The sequence below is a fragment of the Cyprinus carpio genome, chromosome B9 (assembly GCF_018340385.1).
Source record: "Cyprinus carpio isolate SPL01 chromosome B9, ASM1834038v1, whole genome shotgun sequence".
NCBI classification, from domain to species: Eukaryota; Metazoa; Chordata; class Actinopteri; order Cypriniformes; family Cyprinidae; genus Cyprinus; species Cyprinus carpio.
The window spans coordinates 21653196-21668387 of NC_056605.1; the positions used below are offsets into that span (position 1 = coordinate 21653196).

Sequence of the window (15192 nt, forward strand, 5' to 3'; positions counted from 1 at the left end):
AAACTCCAGTGTTTAGCTGATACTGATAAAGCACTCATCGTCACAGTTGTGAACACTGTGGCTTTCTTCTTTAGTGAGGGGGTTTGGTGCCACAGTATCTGTGTTTCCATGCAGAACGTTAAAGAATGTGACACACGTCTCCCGGAAATCCTGTAGAATTCAACCAATCGGATGACGACTTCGACACTCCTGAAGTGTTTCCACTTTTGTGTCCCATATGCATCAGACGTTTAGCCATCGGTCCGTGGGTGTGACGTCTGAGGCTGAGACTAGGTCACGTGTAGCTTTCAGGTCCTTGACTCAATTACTCATTGAAAGTCTAAACAACATTGTCATGTTTTTGTCCTGTAGGTCAAGTAATCCTGTTGATCGTAACTAGGGATGCATCAATCCGATATTGTATCGGCTCCGATACTGGCATTTTCTGCCAGATTGGGTATCAGTCAGACGAGACCTATGATAGGACAGTAAAATAAAAAATATACATCTTTTAATTTTATGCTATATATTTATATATAAATACATTTATTTGTTTTCATTAATTTATTTTACAACAATACAAAGAGCAGTGTGTAACATTTTACCAGATTTAGTCAAACATTTATTCGCTTATTCGTTATTTCACTAAATGTTTAGATTTTATAAAATTGTGCACTCATGATTTTTCTAGAAAAAATTTTGCTGCTAAATTATCCACTAACCTAGTTTGTAACAGTAGTTTTGTCATAGATTGATTGTGTTTTTTCATTTGTTAATTTTCATTCGAATGAAGTTGTCTATATTTAGTAGATTGTGTTTAACACACAAAATTTGAAATTCAACGTTGATTTAAAAAAAAAAAATCAAAAAGAGTATCGGCCGATACTCTAAAGTTTCTGCACATTGAAATTAATGATCTAAGTCCAGAAAATTCTGAGCATGTGACCCAGTCATGGATTCTTGCTTGCAAGTAAATGAGGTTATCTTCCTGGGCCTTTTAGTTGCCGAGCAGGAAACTGAGATGAGCTGCTTCCCATTTTCTCTCTCTCGTTCTCTCTTTTATTCTTGCTCACTCATTTGCTAATCGTTGTAATTCAGAGATCTTCAAAGCCAGCAAGGTTGAGAGACAAAGAGATGTAGCCTATAACCAGGCAGTTATGTATTGATTTTCCATACTATAAAATAATCTAGCCAGATTATGTTTATAATCATAAATTTTCTGGTTAACATAATCTTTTTTTGCCTTTCTGTTTTCTAATTGTGGAGTCTTGAAATAGAGAAAGCAGCTGTTTTTTGATTAGCCATGTGGTTACATGCTAGGTTGGTTGTGACATGGGTTTTGGACTACATATAAATAATGATATTTAGTTTACTGGCTTCCAGTCCTTTTAGCAAATCAGTTGTCCTGTCTTGCCTAGATTTTTGGTTTGTGTTGTGTAAGTGGTACTGGAAGAACAAGTGATTGAGGGATGTTGATGCAGTATCATGAATATTTACAAATGGAAATAAAACTTAACCAGCATTGGGTCTATGGAGATTAGGAACGGTAACGAATCGACAATAGATTAATTGTTGTTGATAATTTAATTGATGGTCGATTAAGCAAGGTTTTGGGGGTACGTGTGGCTTATGCGCAAAACACATGCAGCAGACACCGAAGCAAGCAAGTCATTAGGGCTGTGACTGGCTGTGATGGGGCTGGATCTTCTGTGCAAATAATTCACAATATACAAATTATGCTTTTAATGTGATCTAAATTTAAACGTACATTAAAATAGAAACAATACAAAATCCTTAAACATCAAATATTGGGAACAGGTTGGAGCCCATCTCTTGTCTCTATCTTAATGTTTTCTCCTAATATTCCACAGAAACTCACATACCATTTGTATATGGGCAGAAAAGCAAATAATATTTTCAGCACGAGTGAGGCATTTATATTGAATGTTGAGCTGCGGGGAAAGAGAAACTGAATACTGGCACATTTGAAATACTCCTGTGTCCTGCTGAAAAAATAGATATTAAAAATTAATAATTCATTCAATCAGCTTGTTAATTCATTACTACGATAATTAGTTTGTGGCTACTGTTCATGTTTCGTTCATTTGTTCCCTTGTTAACCTTTGATTTAACTAAAATGAGGGAACAAATTAAGTCGTAAGAACAAACTCAAAATTCGTGGCCACTATCTTTTGGGTTTCCCCCCAAAATTCATAATAAAAAATTAATTATAATGCCAGTCACCATGTTAATTGATCTAATGAACATTTGTGTATTTATTGATCTTTTCAATTTCCTTTTATGTAGTGTCATATAGCGTTCGCTCTTGTGAGAGTAATGTGATTTACAGGGAATGAAGAAATGATGCTAAAGCTTTACGTTCTGTCATGCAGAGCTCTCACACACTGCAATGCTCTGCAGAGAGAGCAGAAAAGACTGTTTGGAAGGGAGGGGAGAGGAGGGGGATCGGAGTCATTGAGTTCAGTGGGCCGTGGCTCAGCAAAAACACCCTCTGTTTGTCTGAGCGAACATTGTATAAGCAAGCAAAACCCACTGCTCTGAGCTGACCACGTGTTGCAATCTCTGTCAGAGGTGGAGATCAAGTGTAATAGTCCACTGTGTGTGTGGCCCTCTGTTATCTGGTATAAATTTGAATGTCATGCATATATGTAATATAAATAGATGGGTTACAACGGAGTCAACCATGCAGCACGAGTTTCATTAGTATTTCCATTGCAATAATGCTTCTGCTTTTCCTTTTGCAGCACATGTGCAAAGCAATTTTACTATTTGTTGCTTCAAATGACTCATTTCCCAAATTTTAATTTCAGAGATTTTTTTTTTTGATGAATTATATTATTAATTCATTAATAATGATATTGTATCTATAAATGAGTATGTCTCTTCCTTAAGATTTTTTGTTGTTTCTGTTCTTCCACAGGGCGATTAAAGCATTTCAGGAGGTGCTTTACATTGACCCTAGTTTCTCAAAAGCCAAGGAGATCCATCTGCGACTCGGCCTGATGTTTAAAGTCAACACAGACTACGAGTCGAGCCTCAAGGTATGTCTTTTAATAGCTAAGTCTCCTTCTCTACATTACATTTAAACATTTATGCTTTTGGCATGTGCCTAGCATTGCATTCTAGAATTACATTTTTGAATTCCTGGGGATCAATCTCTTGAACTAAAAACCTTGGCATTGCTAGTCCCATTCTCTACTGTTGGAGTTACAGTAGCTGCATGCTCTAATGTATTTACTAACAAGCTTAAATGTTGGTTAAATATGCCTTAATACAAGACACTGGCCTTCTGAATGTGTTTTAGGGCCCAAGCACCAGTGGTACGAGGACCCTTTTGAAATTTATGTGTTTATTATTAAATATTTTGATGCTGGTGTCAGTAGTTTAGTTCAGACTGATGGCATTGTCATCAGGTGATTGGTCAAGGATAGTATTGGAGAAGTTTTCCCTTTGAAACAGCAGGCCACATTATATGTCTTATTTGAAGTACACCTTTTACAGTTTGCCTTTTTAGCAATATGATACCTGTAGATTAACTTGGTTATACATTACAGGTGTCATTTCTGTGGGCAGATGTTTTTTCTGTTATGCAAAGAGTGGTAATACTTATAATTAGGGCTGGAGGATTAATCGAATGCGTTTGTCATGCACATCTTTTTAGTAAAGCCAGTACTGTGATTAGTAGTAAATCTCCATCACGTGCTTTCAGATGGCGCAGCATTTACTACACAGAGCTGTAGTTCACTGACAAGCTACGCAAAATCGTATTCATAATCGCAGACGATACAATCATGCAATAAAAAAATCGAAGAAATCATTGTGCGATAATGAAATCGTTTGCCTAGCTTCTCAGTGAACTATGGCTTTGTTTAGTAAATCCTGTTCCATCTGAAAGCACGTGCGTTATTGAAAAGCACCACATTTAATAAGTGTGTAGTAATTTCTTCTTCGGGGCATATTTGGAGTTTCAGCGTGAGAGCGCTCTCTGGCCGATTTACTACTGATCACAGAACCGTGCTTATCTGAAAAATACACATTAATAATAATTGTGGTTTAATTTTGATTAATCGTGCAGCCCTACTTATAATGCAAATGTTTGCGTTTATAGGCTTTACATGTTCGTGACAGCAGTTGAAAGGTTAAATATAACTTCAAACTTAAAGGCCTTAGTTTTTTTACAAACTAAGGAACAAGTTGATCTGATTTCTTTGTAATTGTTAACATGCCATGATGCTACGTTTATTTTAGCTTGTCGATCAGTGTATTCATTTAACATTTATTTGTGCATTTCAATATTGTAGAAATGTGTTTTTTGTTTGTTTGTAGTAGGTTGATTAGCAGGCTTATAATTAGTTCCTCCAGACTCTTGGCTTCTACTCTGGTCAGGTATTACAGTGCTGCAGGCTGTTTTTGGCAAACGGTAACTGTTTTGTAGGTCAGTGAATCAGCAGTGATTCTTGACTTCCATCAAGTGATTTTGTTCAGCTTTACAGTGTTGTCAGTAAATGCACTGGTATGAGGGCCTTTCGCACCGCAGGAACCTTTTCATAGTACCAGAACTAATTGTGGAACTACCCACTTTTGGGTGTTTTCGCATGGCAGGAACTGGGTGCGATTTTTAGTATCGGACTGCTTTTTTCGAGAACCAAATTAGCTCCTACTCTGGAGCAGGGTCTAACAAGCAAAACTGGTACTACCCGTGACGTTAATAGACGTGTAACATACTGTAAACATTGTGTCAACGTATTTTGCAAGTATGACGAACAGCGATAAATATACGGACGCTGAAGTGCAGGCACTTGTAGCAAATGTAACACTGCCAGTTGTCATTGGAGACTCTTAGTCCTCCTTTTCGTTCTTTCAATCGCTTTACGTATACATCGACATTCCATGTCCATTATTGTGAAACCTGTGAGACACAACAAAAAACAGCTCCGATCACAGCGTCCTCCATCTTCCTGTTGTTAACGTTGTTGTTCTTTGTTTTCATTGCTGAACGCCGCGCACAAATGACATCGCTGTTGACCGGCTTACGTCACGTCCTAGTACACGCGTACTAGTAGAAACAGTTTGCGCAAAATCGTCCCAGTACTTTAGTACTGTACTCTTAGTTCTGAAACTAAAGCGGTGCGAAAGGCCCTATAGTCTTTTTACTTGCTTATATTTTATTGCTTTTCAAGTGTTTTTTTTTTATCAACTTTACTGTCCTTTTATGAATCTCTCTCCTATTGTTGAGGCCATTGAGGGCAAGGGAGACTGTGATTTTTAGCATCTCTACATGCTCTTCTAATGTGAGTGTGTGCATGCTGAGTAGCCATCTGGGCTAAAGGAAAGACCACCTCTGTGCAGAGAATTTGATTTTTAAGCTTATTGACTTCCTCCTCTTTTCGAAAATGTTTCCCTTGTTCCAAACCTCTCCTCATCTCTTCTTGATCCCACTCAATGGTCTTAAGCACCGGTGTGCTTACTGATTTTACGTTCATGATGTTTATGGGAGCAGATCCTCAGCTGTACAGATGCATAGCTGTATAAACTACATAAAATAGGCTATGAATGGTTTTTACTTGTCAGTCAGTCCTGAGTGGGTGGTTCTTATGAAACTGCAGACTCTGAATGTGTGTGAATGCAGTGCTTTCGACATCCTCAACCACCTAAAACTCTTCGGTTTATTGTGAGCCCGAGCGAGTGAGTGCTAATAAGTCGCGAGAACTGCACGTGCAGCACGTCCTCTCTCTTCTTTGGGGAAGTGGTGGCAGGGGCTGGTTGGCAGCCAGCTGAATGCTCACCGGCTCCCTGTGTGTCCCACTTACGGGAACAAAGCAGCAACTCTGAGGGCAGGCAGCAGTGCTCTCTTTACTCTCCCTGCATTCTGTGAATCTTTCCCATACAACCCTGCAGTCCTCGAACATAACCCTCTGGTAAGTGTCTGCCATAGGAGTCAACAGGAGGTGATCTTGCTATTATATCTGCATTCTGAAACAATGTATCTGTAGCGTTACATGTCATAAATGTTGCAAAAACACCATGCTTTGTTTGCAGTGTCATCCTTTCTGACATTGCATTGACATATAGACTGATACATTTATACTCTGCTATCTGCATTTAAAATTTTGATCTCCGTTCAGGATTGTGGTGTGTATTTGAATCTGTGTATTATATTTATGCATAGTCATTTTTGTGATTTTATTTGTTTTGCTCAATTATAGTTGCATTTAGAGATATGTGATATACCTGTGTTTTGGTTTTAGTGTGTTTTTCAATAGGCTATTAACTAATACCAGTTGATATTAAGCTTAATATTTACTTATTACAAAAGCATACCCTGTATATTAGCCATAAATCAGTCAACTATAAATAATATCAGCCATAGCATAAATATAATCATAAGCCTGAGTGTTTTCTAAATTTGTTTATCCCTAGTTGCATAGCATACTGACCTTATTCATGAGGACTGACTGAAATTGTTACTGCAGCTACAGCATAATGGAAAGGTGACCAATCTGTTGTAGAAATACCAATGGGGAGTCAAGTCACCTTTATTTATTTAGCGCTTTAAGCAAAACCGATTGTGTCAAAGCAACTGAACAATATTAATTAGGAAAACAGTGTGTCAGTAATGCAAAATGACAGTTAAAGGCAGTTCATCATTGAATTCAGTGATCATCATGCAGCTCAGTTCAGTTTTAATAGTTACTGTGGAATCATTTGCAATCAAGTTAACGATATCGCTGCAAAATGAAGTGTCCCCAACTAAGCAAGCCAGAGGCGACAGCGTCAAGGAACCAAAACTCCATCGGTGACAGAATGGAGAGAAAACCTTGGGAGAAACCAGGCTTAGTTGGGGGGCCTGTTCTCCTCTGGCCAGATGAAAACAGCAGTTCAATTCCAGGCTGCAACAAAGACAGATTGTGCAGAAGAATCATCTGTTTCCTGTGGTCTTGTCCCAGTGGTCATCTGAGACAAAGTCTTTACAGGGGATCTGTATCTGGGGCTCATCTAGTTGTCCTGGTCTCCGCTGACATTCAGGGCTGTAGAGGTCCTTTCTAGGTGCTGATCCACCATCTGTGCTGGATACGTACTGGATCCGGGAGACTGCAGTGACCCTCTTACTTGGATACAGACTGGATCTGGTGGCTACGGTCACCTCAGAATAAGAGAGAAACAGACTAATATTAGCGAAGATGCCATTCTTCTAACGATGTAGCAAGTACATCGGGTGTTATGGGAAGTGTTCCCGGTTCCAGTTTACCTAATTAATGCAGCCTAAAAATCCTTTAACGGATTTGGATATTAGAAGCGTATTAGTGTGTTACTGTATGTGTAAGCCAGGTTAAAGAGATGGGTCTTTAATTTAGATTTAAACTGCAAGAGTGTGTCTGCCTTACGAACAATGTTAGGTAGGTTATTCCAGAAATAACGCACCAAACATGAAAAACAACAATGTAACAAAATCGACTTTGATATTGTAGGTATTATCAATTTGCCAAAGTTTTGAGAACACAGCGGACGTGGAGGACTATAATGTAACAAGAGCTTGTTCAAATGCTGAGGTGCTAAAACATTCAGGGCTTTATAAGTAATTAGCAAGATTTTTGATGTTTGATAGGGAGCCAGTGCAGTTTTGACAGAACCGGGCTAATATGGTCATACTTCCAGGATCTAGTAAGAACTCTAGCTGCTGCATTTTGGACTAGCTGGAGTTTGTTTATTAAGCGTGCAGAACAACCACCCAATAAAGCATTACAATAATCTAACCTTGAGGTCATAAATGCATGGATTAACATTTCTGCATTTGACATTGAGAGCATAGGTCGTAATTTAGATATATTTTTGAGATGTAGAAATGCAGTTTTACAAATGCTAGAAACGTGGCTTTCTAAGGAAAGATTACTATCAAATAGCACACCTAGGTTCCTAACTGATGACGAAGAATTGACAGAGCAGCCATCAAGTCTTAGACAGCGTTCTAGGTTATTACATGGAGAGTTTTTAGGTCCTATAATTAACAGCTCTGTTTTTTCAGAATTCTCAGTTTTTTTATATCGACTATGCAAGCCGTTTGTTTTTTAAATTGGTAGATTTCACTGGGAAGAACTTGTAACACTGTGTATGGCCACTGTAAGAATTTCTAGTTAAGAGCTAATCTTCTTTTTGATAGTTTGGTATTCCATTCACTCAGCTAAAGTATGCACATTGACTGACTAAACAAGGGAAAAAAATATATTTATTTATTTTTAAGATTTCCACCTTTCCAGCTGATAGAAGCTGTACTATTATGTCCATTATCCATATAAAAACTGTGGTATTCACTACTGTTCAAATGTTTGGTGTCAATTTTTATTATGTATTTGTTTTTAGAAAGAAGTCTCTTATACTCACCAAGAATACATTTTGATCAAAATAAAATATATGTAAAGTAATATTGTGTAATCTTTTTACAAATTAAAATGATTGTTTTCTATTTTAAAGGTGCTATCGGTTGCCCATTTTCCACAAGTTGATATGATTCTTAAGGGTCTTAATGAAAAGTCTATAACATACCTCTCATATATTTATTAAATATTCTCAAATACTTCTCAAATATTTCTCAATGGTAGTGTAAAACAACCTTTTTACCTTGTCAAAGCCAGCCGTTTTCATGCATGTCACTTTAAATGCAAATGATCTCTGCTCACCCTCTCTCTGCTCTCTGAGAGATGGTAAACTTTACATTCATTGTTTAACTTGCTGACTAGCACGTTACTAGGAACGGTGATTTGCAGAGATTCATAAAAAAAAAAATGTCTACTCACTACTTCTGTAGGTGAAGCTGAATCACGAATGATTCACGCAAACATAGATGCATTTAGGTAGATCTGGGGTGCATTTCAGATGCCGGGAGTAAACGACAGTCAGGTAATAGTAGATTATCGACATTATCGGGGAAAAAAATTACAAATGATAAACCTAGTAAGTTGCAAAAAAATATTTTACATAGCCCCATAGTCACCATACATGTCTTTTTGCATGCAAGAATGAAAAAATGTAGTAGGAGGGTTGGGAATCGAAAAGCTATTCCAATTTTGGAAATCAGATCAGATTCGTAAGGTCAGGAATCAAATTACTTGTTATAAAATTAAATTTTGATTCTGCTTCTCGATTCCTGTATTTGCATTTATTGTGATTTCAACTGCAAGAAGATGAAATAGAACTCACTTCTGCACTTGCGCACTGTTTTCTGTGCTGCGGAACACACACACAAAAAGCGCATGCACAAAAGCCGCCTCTATACATGAACACTGGACTTGGTTCTCTTTCTTGCATTCTTTCACATTTGAATAAACAAATACACACAGAATTATATCAAAATATCCCATAAATACAATCAGTATTGTCTTGAGTGAACGTAAAGAATTGAGAAAGAAAACAAGGGTGTATTGGATCCATGCTTTGACAGCAGCCATTAATGTTAATCAAAGAACAAAAGAAAAGAAAATCCCTCAATAATCTTGACTGAATCATTTTTGTAACCTCAGTTTATATCTTATTTGCCTGTTGTTCGGCGCTGACTACTGTAATGGCAACGTGCATCTGTGTATGCAATTATTTTGGAGATGCGTTCCAATATCATTTATCCTTATTTAGGATATAGGCCTATTATATTTTGATCTGCAGTTTAATAAAAGTTAAACAGAAAAAAGACAAATAGTAGCACTGCATGTGTTTCTGAATACTTATTTAAACAGACTGTATAATGAAAAACCACAAACATGACAGTTATAATTAAAATATGCAAATTCCTTCAAAGCTTATATATATACAGCGCACATAGTACCCTATTTTTTTACAGATTTTTTTAAAAAGTGTATACAGTATAATTGTTTAATTAAGCTAAGATATAGCACTATAAAGTTTTGTTGCAAATGGATGAAGACATTGTTATGGGCCTAGCCTATATCTCAGCTCGCCCCTCACCATGCATGCATTCGGAGTTTCGGCAGCCCAGCATTGACTATTATATTGTGGCCATTGTATTTTGATTCATAAAATAAAAATTATAAAACTTAAAATACAAAATTTTTATTTAAATTACCCCACTTCTAAATAAAGTAGTTATTTTTATTTAGTTAAAAACGGGCTACAAGTTTAAAAACAACGCTACAATTGTTATAATCAAGAAAATTAAACTTACCATCATGAAATGTCTACACATGCAATAATGCCAAAAAGAAAGAGAAACATTGGAAAATAAGCATATTTTATTCAAGACATTACTATATGGCATCAACATGCATTTATCATTCTTGCAATCACCGCCAGAATGTCCAACTTTACCATGATGAACTTAAAATTGGGTTTTATTATTTTTCCTCAACAGTATTCCTCACAAAATGATTTTCAAACACAAATTTGATAAGAACAGAGTGAAAATTATCAACAACACCAACATAACAGCAAAGCTAATGTTTTCTGTTAGTTTAAGCACAAACTAAGAAAACTAAAACCAAACTTTAATGTGGCAATAATTAAGACCAAATTAATTATTGCCACATTTGTTGTTTTGGAGGGGGAGGGGTGTGGTGGAGGTGGGACTTAGGTAGACAATATTATCGGATATCGCGATATTTTTTTTAAGGCGATTATCGATAAGATGTTTTTGACATATCGCCCAGCCCTAATCCGATGACCCTGTTAATATTTTTTTAAGGTGTAATTTATTCCTTCAATGGTTATTTTCAGCAGCCATTACTGCCTTCAGTGTCACATGATCCTTGAGAAATCATTCAAGAAACATCAAGAGTCTTTTATCATGATAACAGTTTTGCTGATTGTTATTTTTTTATGGAAATTAAGAAACGTTTTCTTTAAGAATTCTTTGGCCAATGGCCTTGTGGTTAGTGTGCCAACATACAGTACAACTCCGCTCACGGCGACCCAAGTTTGATTCCCGTCTCAAGGTCCTTTGCCGATCCCAAAATTTGCCGAACAAATGTTTTTACTCTCATTTGTGATTAAATTAATGCACTCTTTGATCATTTAATGTTTCCTTATGCACCCAAAACTTTCTAACCCCAGTTTTTTAACAAGTAGCCTATGTATTTGAAATTGTGTATTTGTGTCTAGATGTATATGTTTTTAAAAACTGTAAGTCTAGTGTAGGGCACTGTGGGATAGGTTGCAGTTATTTAGCTGTAAAGATGCTATCTTGAGTTAAAAATGGCTCAAAAATGTGTCTTTTGGCAGCTGTGTTGCTTTCTATTATGCTCCATCTAGCTTTTTTTTTATTTTTTTTATTTTTATTTAGAAACGCTTCTTCAAAGTGTGTTGGTTCCATTATTAGAACTGTTGTATTGCCTGCTGATATGATGCACTGAAAAGCCTGCCGCCTCCTGCTTTTCTCATCTTGTTTTTCCCCTCTTCTCTCCTGTCCCTCTGTCCCGATTTCCTGCAGAGAGCGAGAGAGCGAAAGCTTACGGCAGCCGTATGTTGTGTGAGTGATGAAAAATGCCTGGAGGTATGGAGAGAGCAGCGTGTCATCTCTCAGCTGCTGCTGCTGCTGCCGCTGCTCTCTCTTGAATAGTAATCAGTATTAGAGAGAGAGACACACTGGTAATCCTGCTGCATTATCTACTTGCCAGTCGAGAGCTATAGAGAGCGAGCAGGAAGAGGTTGGTCAGTGGTGATCAGCTCAGCACAAAGCGTTTTCTGTGGTCAGTAATCCATTTTTCTGTTTGTTGGAGGATATATGTATGAAGCAGATAGATGTGCGTTTGTGTGTTTTTTTTTTCGTTTTGTTTTTTTGACAGAAGGTAGTAATGATTTGTTGGCATAGAAGTGCTGAGATTGTTAAATGTTTGACTTTTAATGCAAGTTCATGGCAGAATTAACTCTTGGTTGCACACCATTTCATATTTCCATTATTATAAATTATGTGAATTTGGTATCCATTTTGAGTATTGTCTGTTGATTTGACTCCAGAGATGGTATTATATTGAAAGTCGTACCTTTTGAGTTCTGTACGCTGGTCATCAGTACATTGTAATGCATGGCCATGTTCCTCATTTGTAGCTATGCAAGTAGATGGGTTTCCTCTAGGTACCTCTGTGCTGGGTAAGGTTCAGTGCTTTATTAAAGGCTTTGCTTTTGGGCTGGTTTCCTGGTAACTTGTGCAGTTGGTGGTTCTTTATGTCTGGGGTTGTTAAAAGGTTTGTGATTAGTCTTGTGATCATGCTGCTCAAAGAGTGTGTTTCTATGCCCTGCACACAAGATAATGTACGATACTAGCTGTGTCTGACTGCAGGATCCCATCCTCATGACCTTGCTGTGTTTCATCTCTCAAGTCAGAATCATTTAGTAGCTATATACGTGTAGACATATTCACTAATGGCAATTACAGAAGGAATAAATGAAGGAAGAATTGCTTTTTTCTGTTTTACTTAATTTGTCTTTCTAAGTTTAAGTGATTGATTTGATTTGACTGGATCATGATTGAAATGAATTAATGGCTGCATGATTGTTTTGTCCATTATTGCATAACATTATATCATAGCCTACAGAAATATGACAGGCTTCATTAGATTCACTCATAAAAATGAATAGGACCTTGGCCACTGGTGAATGCATAGTACTTGCACGTTTTCTGAATGGTAAAAAAATGCTGTTATTTAACACAGCTGGGGTTCATAAGTCTTTGGCCAACATCCAAATGTCCAGTGATCAGTGTCTCAACATGTGGAGTCATGCGATAGTTTGATGAATGGAATTGTGGTTGAGGTTGTTTTGGGAAAACAGTGATCGAAGCATTTCCTAAATTTGTCTCCATTTCATAATTACATTTTATTATGATATAGTTTAGAATTTAGTTGAATCTGTTTTTAATGGCATTGTAACAATGGAATTATGTGTTATTAGTCCCATATGGCTCGTTGCATATTATTAGAGGAAGCAGATTTATGTTTGGACATATGCATTGGTTGGAGAAGAAATGGTGCTTTTGCTGTAGCCAATTTATTTAGATGGATGATTATGTTGGGATAGTTATTTGTTGCCAAAATCATTTGGGCAGGTCTAATTTCAGAATGACAATTTAGACAAAAAAAAATTGCCAGTTTTTGTTATTAACTATATCAGGTCTAATCAAACTTCACCTTGTCTTGCAGCATTTTCAGCTGGCATTGATTGACTCCACACCCTGCACTTTGTCAAAAGCTGAAAGTAAGTACCCTCCAATGGTTGTTCATTTTAATTACATATCTTTTTATTAGGAAACTGCATTCAGTCACATTATGCACGTTTTTTTTTTTTTTAGCCGTGAACAGTGATGTTTGTTATCTCCTTGAGAGAGGTTTTTATAGGAAAAAGGAGTATTTCCTCAATTAGATTTTTCCTCTTAACATTTCCATCCTGCCTGAGACTGCAGTTGCCAGGGAAACTGCATGACTGGATTCAGCCTTGTGTTGCCTTGCATGCGGGCAGTAATGACATGCTTGAAGTGCACAAAGGGCAAGCTAATATTCTTCCTTCCCGATGACTGTACACCCATAAGCTTATTAACGCTCAAGCTGAAACAGTGAAGACAAAGAAGGCTGGTTTAATATTCGGCCTGATATCAGATTTGAATGCAGTGTTTCCATTAGAATAGGATTTCCTGTATTGATCAGTTCCTCTTTTTGTCCCTACAGTTCAGTTCCACATCGCTCATGTATATGAAATTCAGGTGAGTGTTCCCCTTTTTTGTAACGTTTTATCAGAATATGCAGTGTTTCGCTGATACTCATGTTTTAGGGTATGATGTTCTGGATAATATAGACACCAACAGTGACTTGCTTTTACACAGACCTTGGTTCTTAAAGGGATACTCCACTGCAAAATAAAATTTTGTCATTATTCACTTACCCCCATGTCGTTCCAAACCCTTAAAAGCTTTGTTTTTCTTCTGAACACAATTTAAGATATTTTGGATGAAAACCGGTAGGCTTGAGACGGTCTCATAGACTGCCAAATAAATAACAGTGTTAAGTTCCAGGAAAGTATGAAGTGACGTGACATACAACCAAGTATGGTGACCCGTACTCAGAATTTGTGCTTTGCATTTAACCCATCCAAAGTGCACACACACACACACAGCAGTGAACACCAGGGCTCTGAACCGGTTCAAGGAACGGAAACGAATGAAATTTTGACAGGAATAGAAGCAGAAACAGAAACGAAATCAAATTTTATAGTTCCGAACAGAATCAAAAATTTGAAATGGCCATTTACCGGTTAATAACGTTATTTTATCATTCCATTTAATATTTGAAATTTGCTATCAACCAATTAGGGCTGTGCAAAAAATCGAATACGATTTTCATGTGCATCTCATCAGTAAAGACGCTCCTGTAATTAGTAGTATATCTCCAGCACGTGCGTTCAGATCAGGGTTGCCTGGTTTTCACAACAAATCCTGCCCAGTTGCTTCTCAAAACTAGTCCAAAACTAGCCCAATCGCGTTTCCAGGAGGATCCCCGATAAAAATTGCATCCCGGGGTTAAAATATACGTTTTTTTGGCATGGTTGCCTTGGTAAAATTCTCATTTTAGGGGCTAAATATCACGTTATTGGTATTGGCGTCGCTTCAACCCGCAGACATGAAAAACAACCGCAGACTTGGCAACACTTATTGATAAGAACTATTTCATGTCTTTTCATTTACAGTAGCATGAACCACGAGTAGTCGAGTAACTCGAGTATTTTTTAAAAAAAAAATAAGAAATCGACTAGAAGAAATCAGTAGTCGTGCAACCACTATTAATCCCTATTTAACCCCCCCCCCTTGCTATGGAAGTCAGTGATTTCCAGCAACTGTTTGGCTACCATCATTCTTCATATTGTTTTGTGTTCAACAGAAGAAAGTAAGTCTTGCAGGTACAACATGAGGGTCAATAAAGTAATTTTTGATTAACCATTCATTTTAAATAGTTTTAGATGTTTTACAGCATTCACACTTTTTTCCCCAAAAAATTCCCCAAAGTTCTCCCAGAAACTGCAGCTGCTATTTACCATGATCATCAGTTTCATGCTACCATCAACTTTTCTGATGGGTGAATCTTGTAATTTCAGTAGTACTTCATATTTAATTGCCAAATTTAAAGTGATCTTAAAAACTGCCAGAACCCTACTGTTGTGTTCTATTAGCATTTTAAATGACTGTTTGTTAAGGAAGCAGGCTCT

General features: G+C 37.1%; 1 protein-coding gene across 7 annotated transcripts in view; it reads left to right on the forward strand.

The window, feature by feature from the left end:
• LOC109095461 (lysine (K)-specific demethylase 6A) overlaps window positions 1-15192 on the forward strand; it is a 47442-nt gene that overhangs the window by 11286 nt on the left and 20964 nt on the right. For 5 of the 7 annotated variants that reach the window (XM_042731540.1, XM_042731543.1, XM_042731542.1 and 2 more), the window contains 3 exons: window positions 2921-3041; window positions 13140-13194; window positions 13662-13696. In XM_042731540.1, the coding sequence (XP_042587474.1) occupies window positions 2921-3041; window positions 13140-13194; window positions 13662-13696 (211 nt within the window). Of the gene's footprint in view, window positions 1-2920; window positions 3042-4970; window positions 5919-11307; window positions 11691-13139; window positions 13195-13661; window positions 13697-15192 lie in introns of those variants that run through there. The other 2 variants (XM_042731545.1, XM_042731544.1) reach the window with 2 other exon arrangements.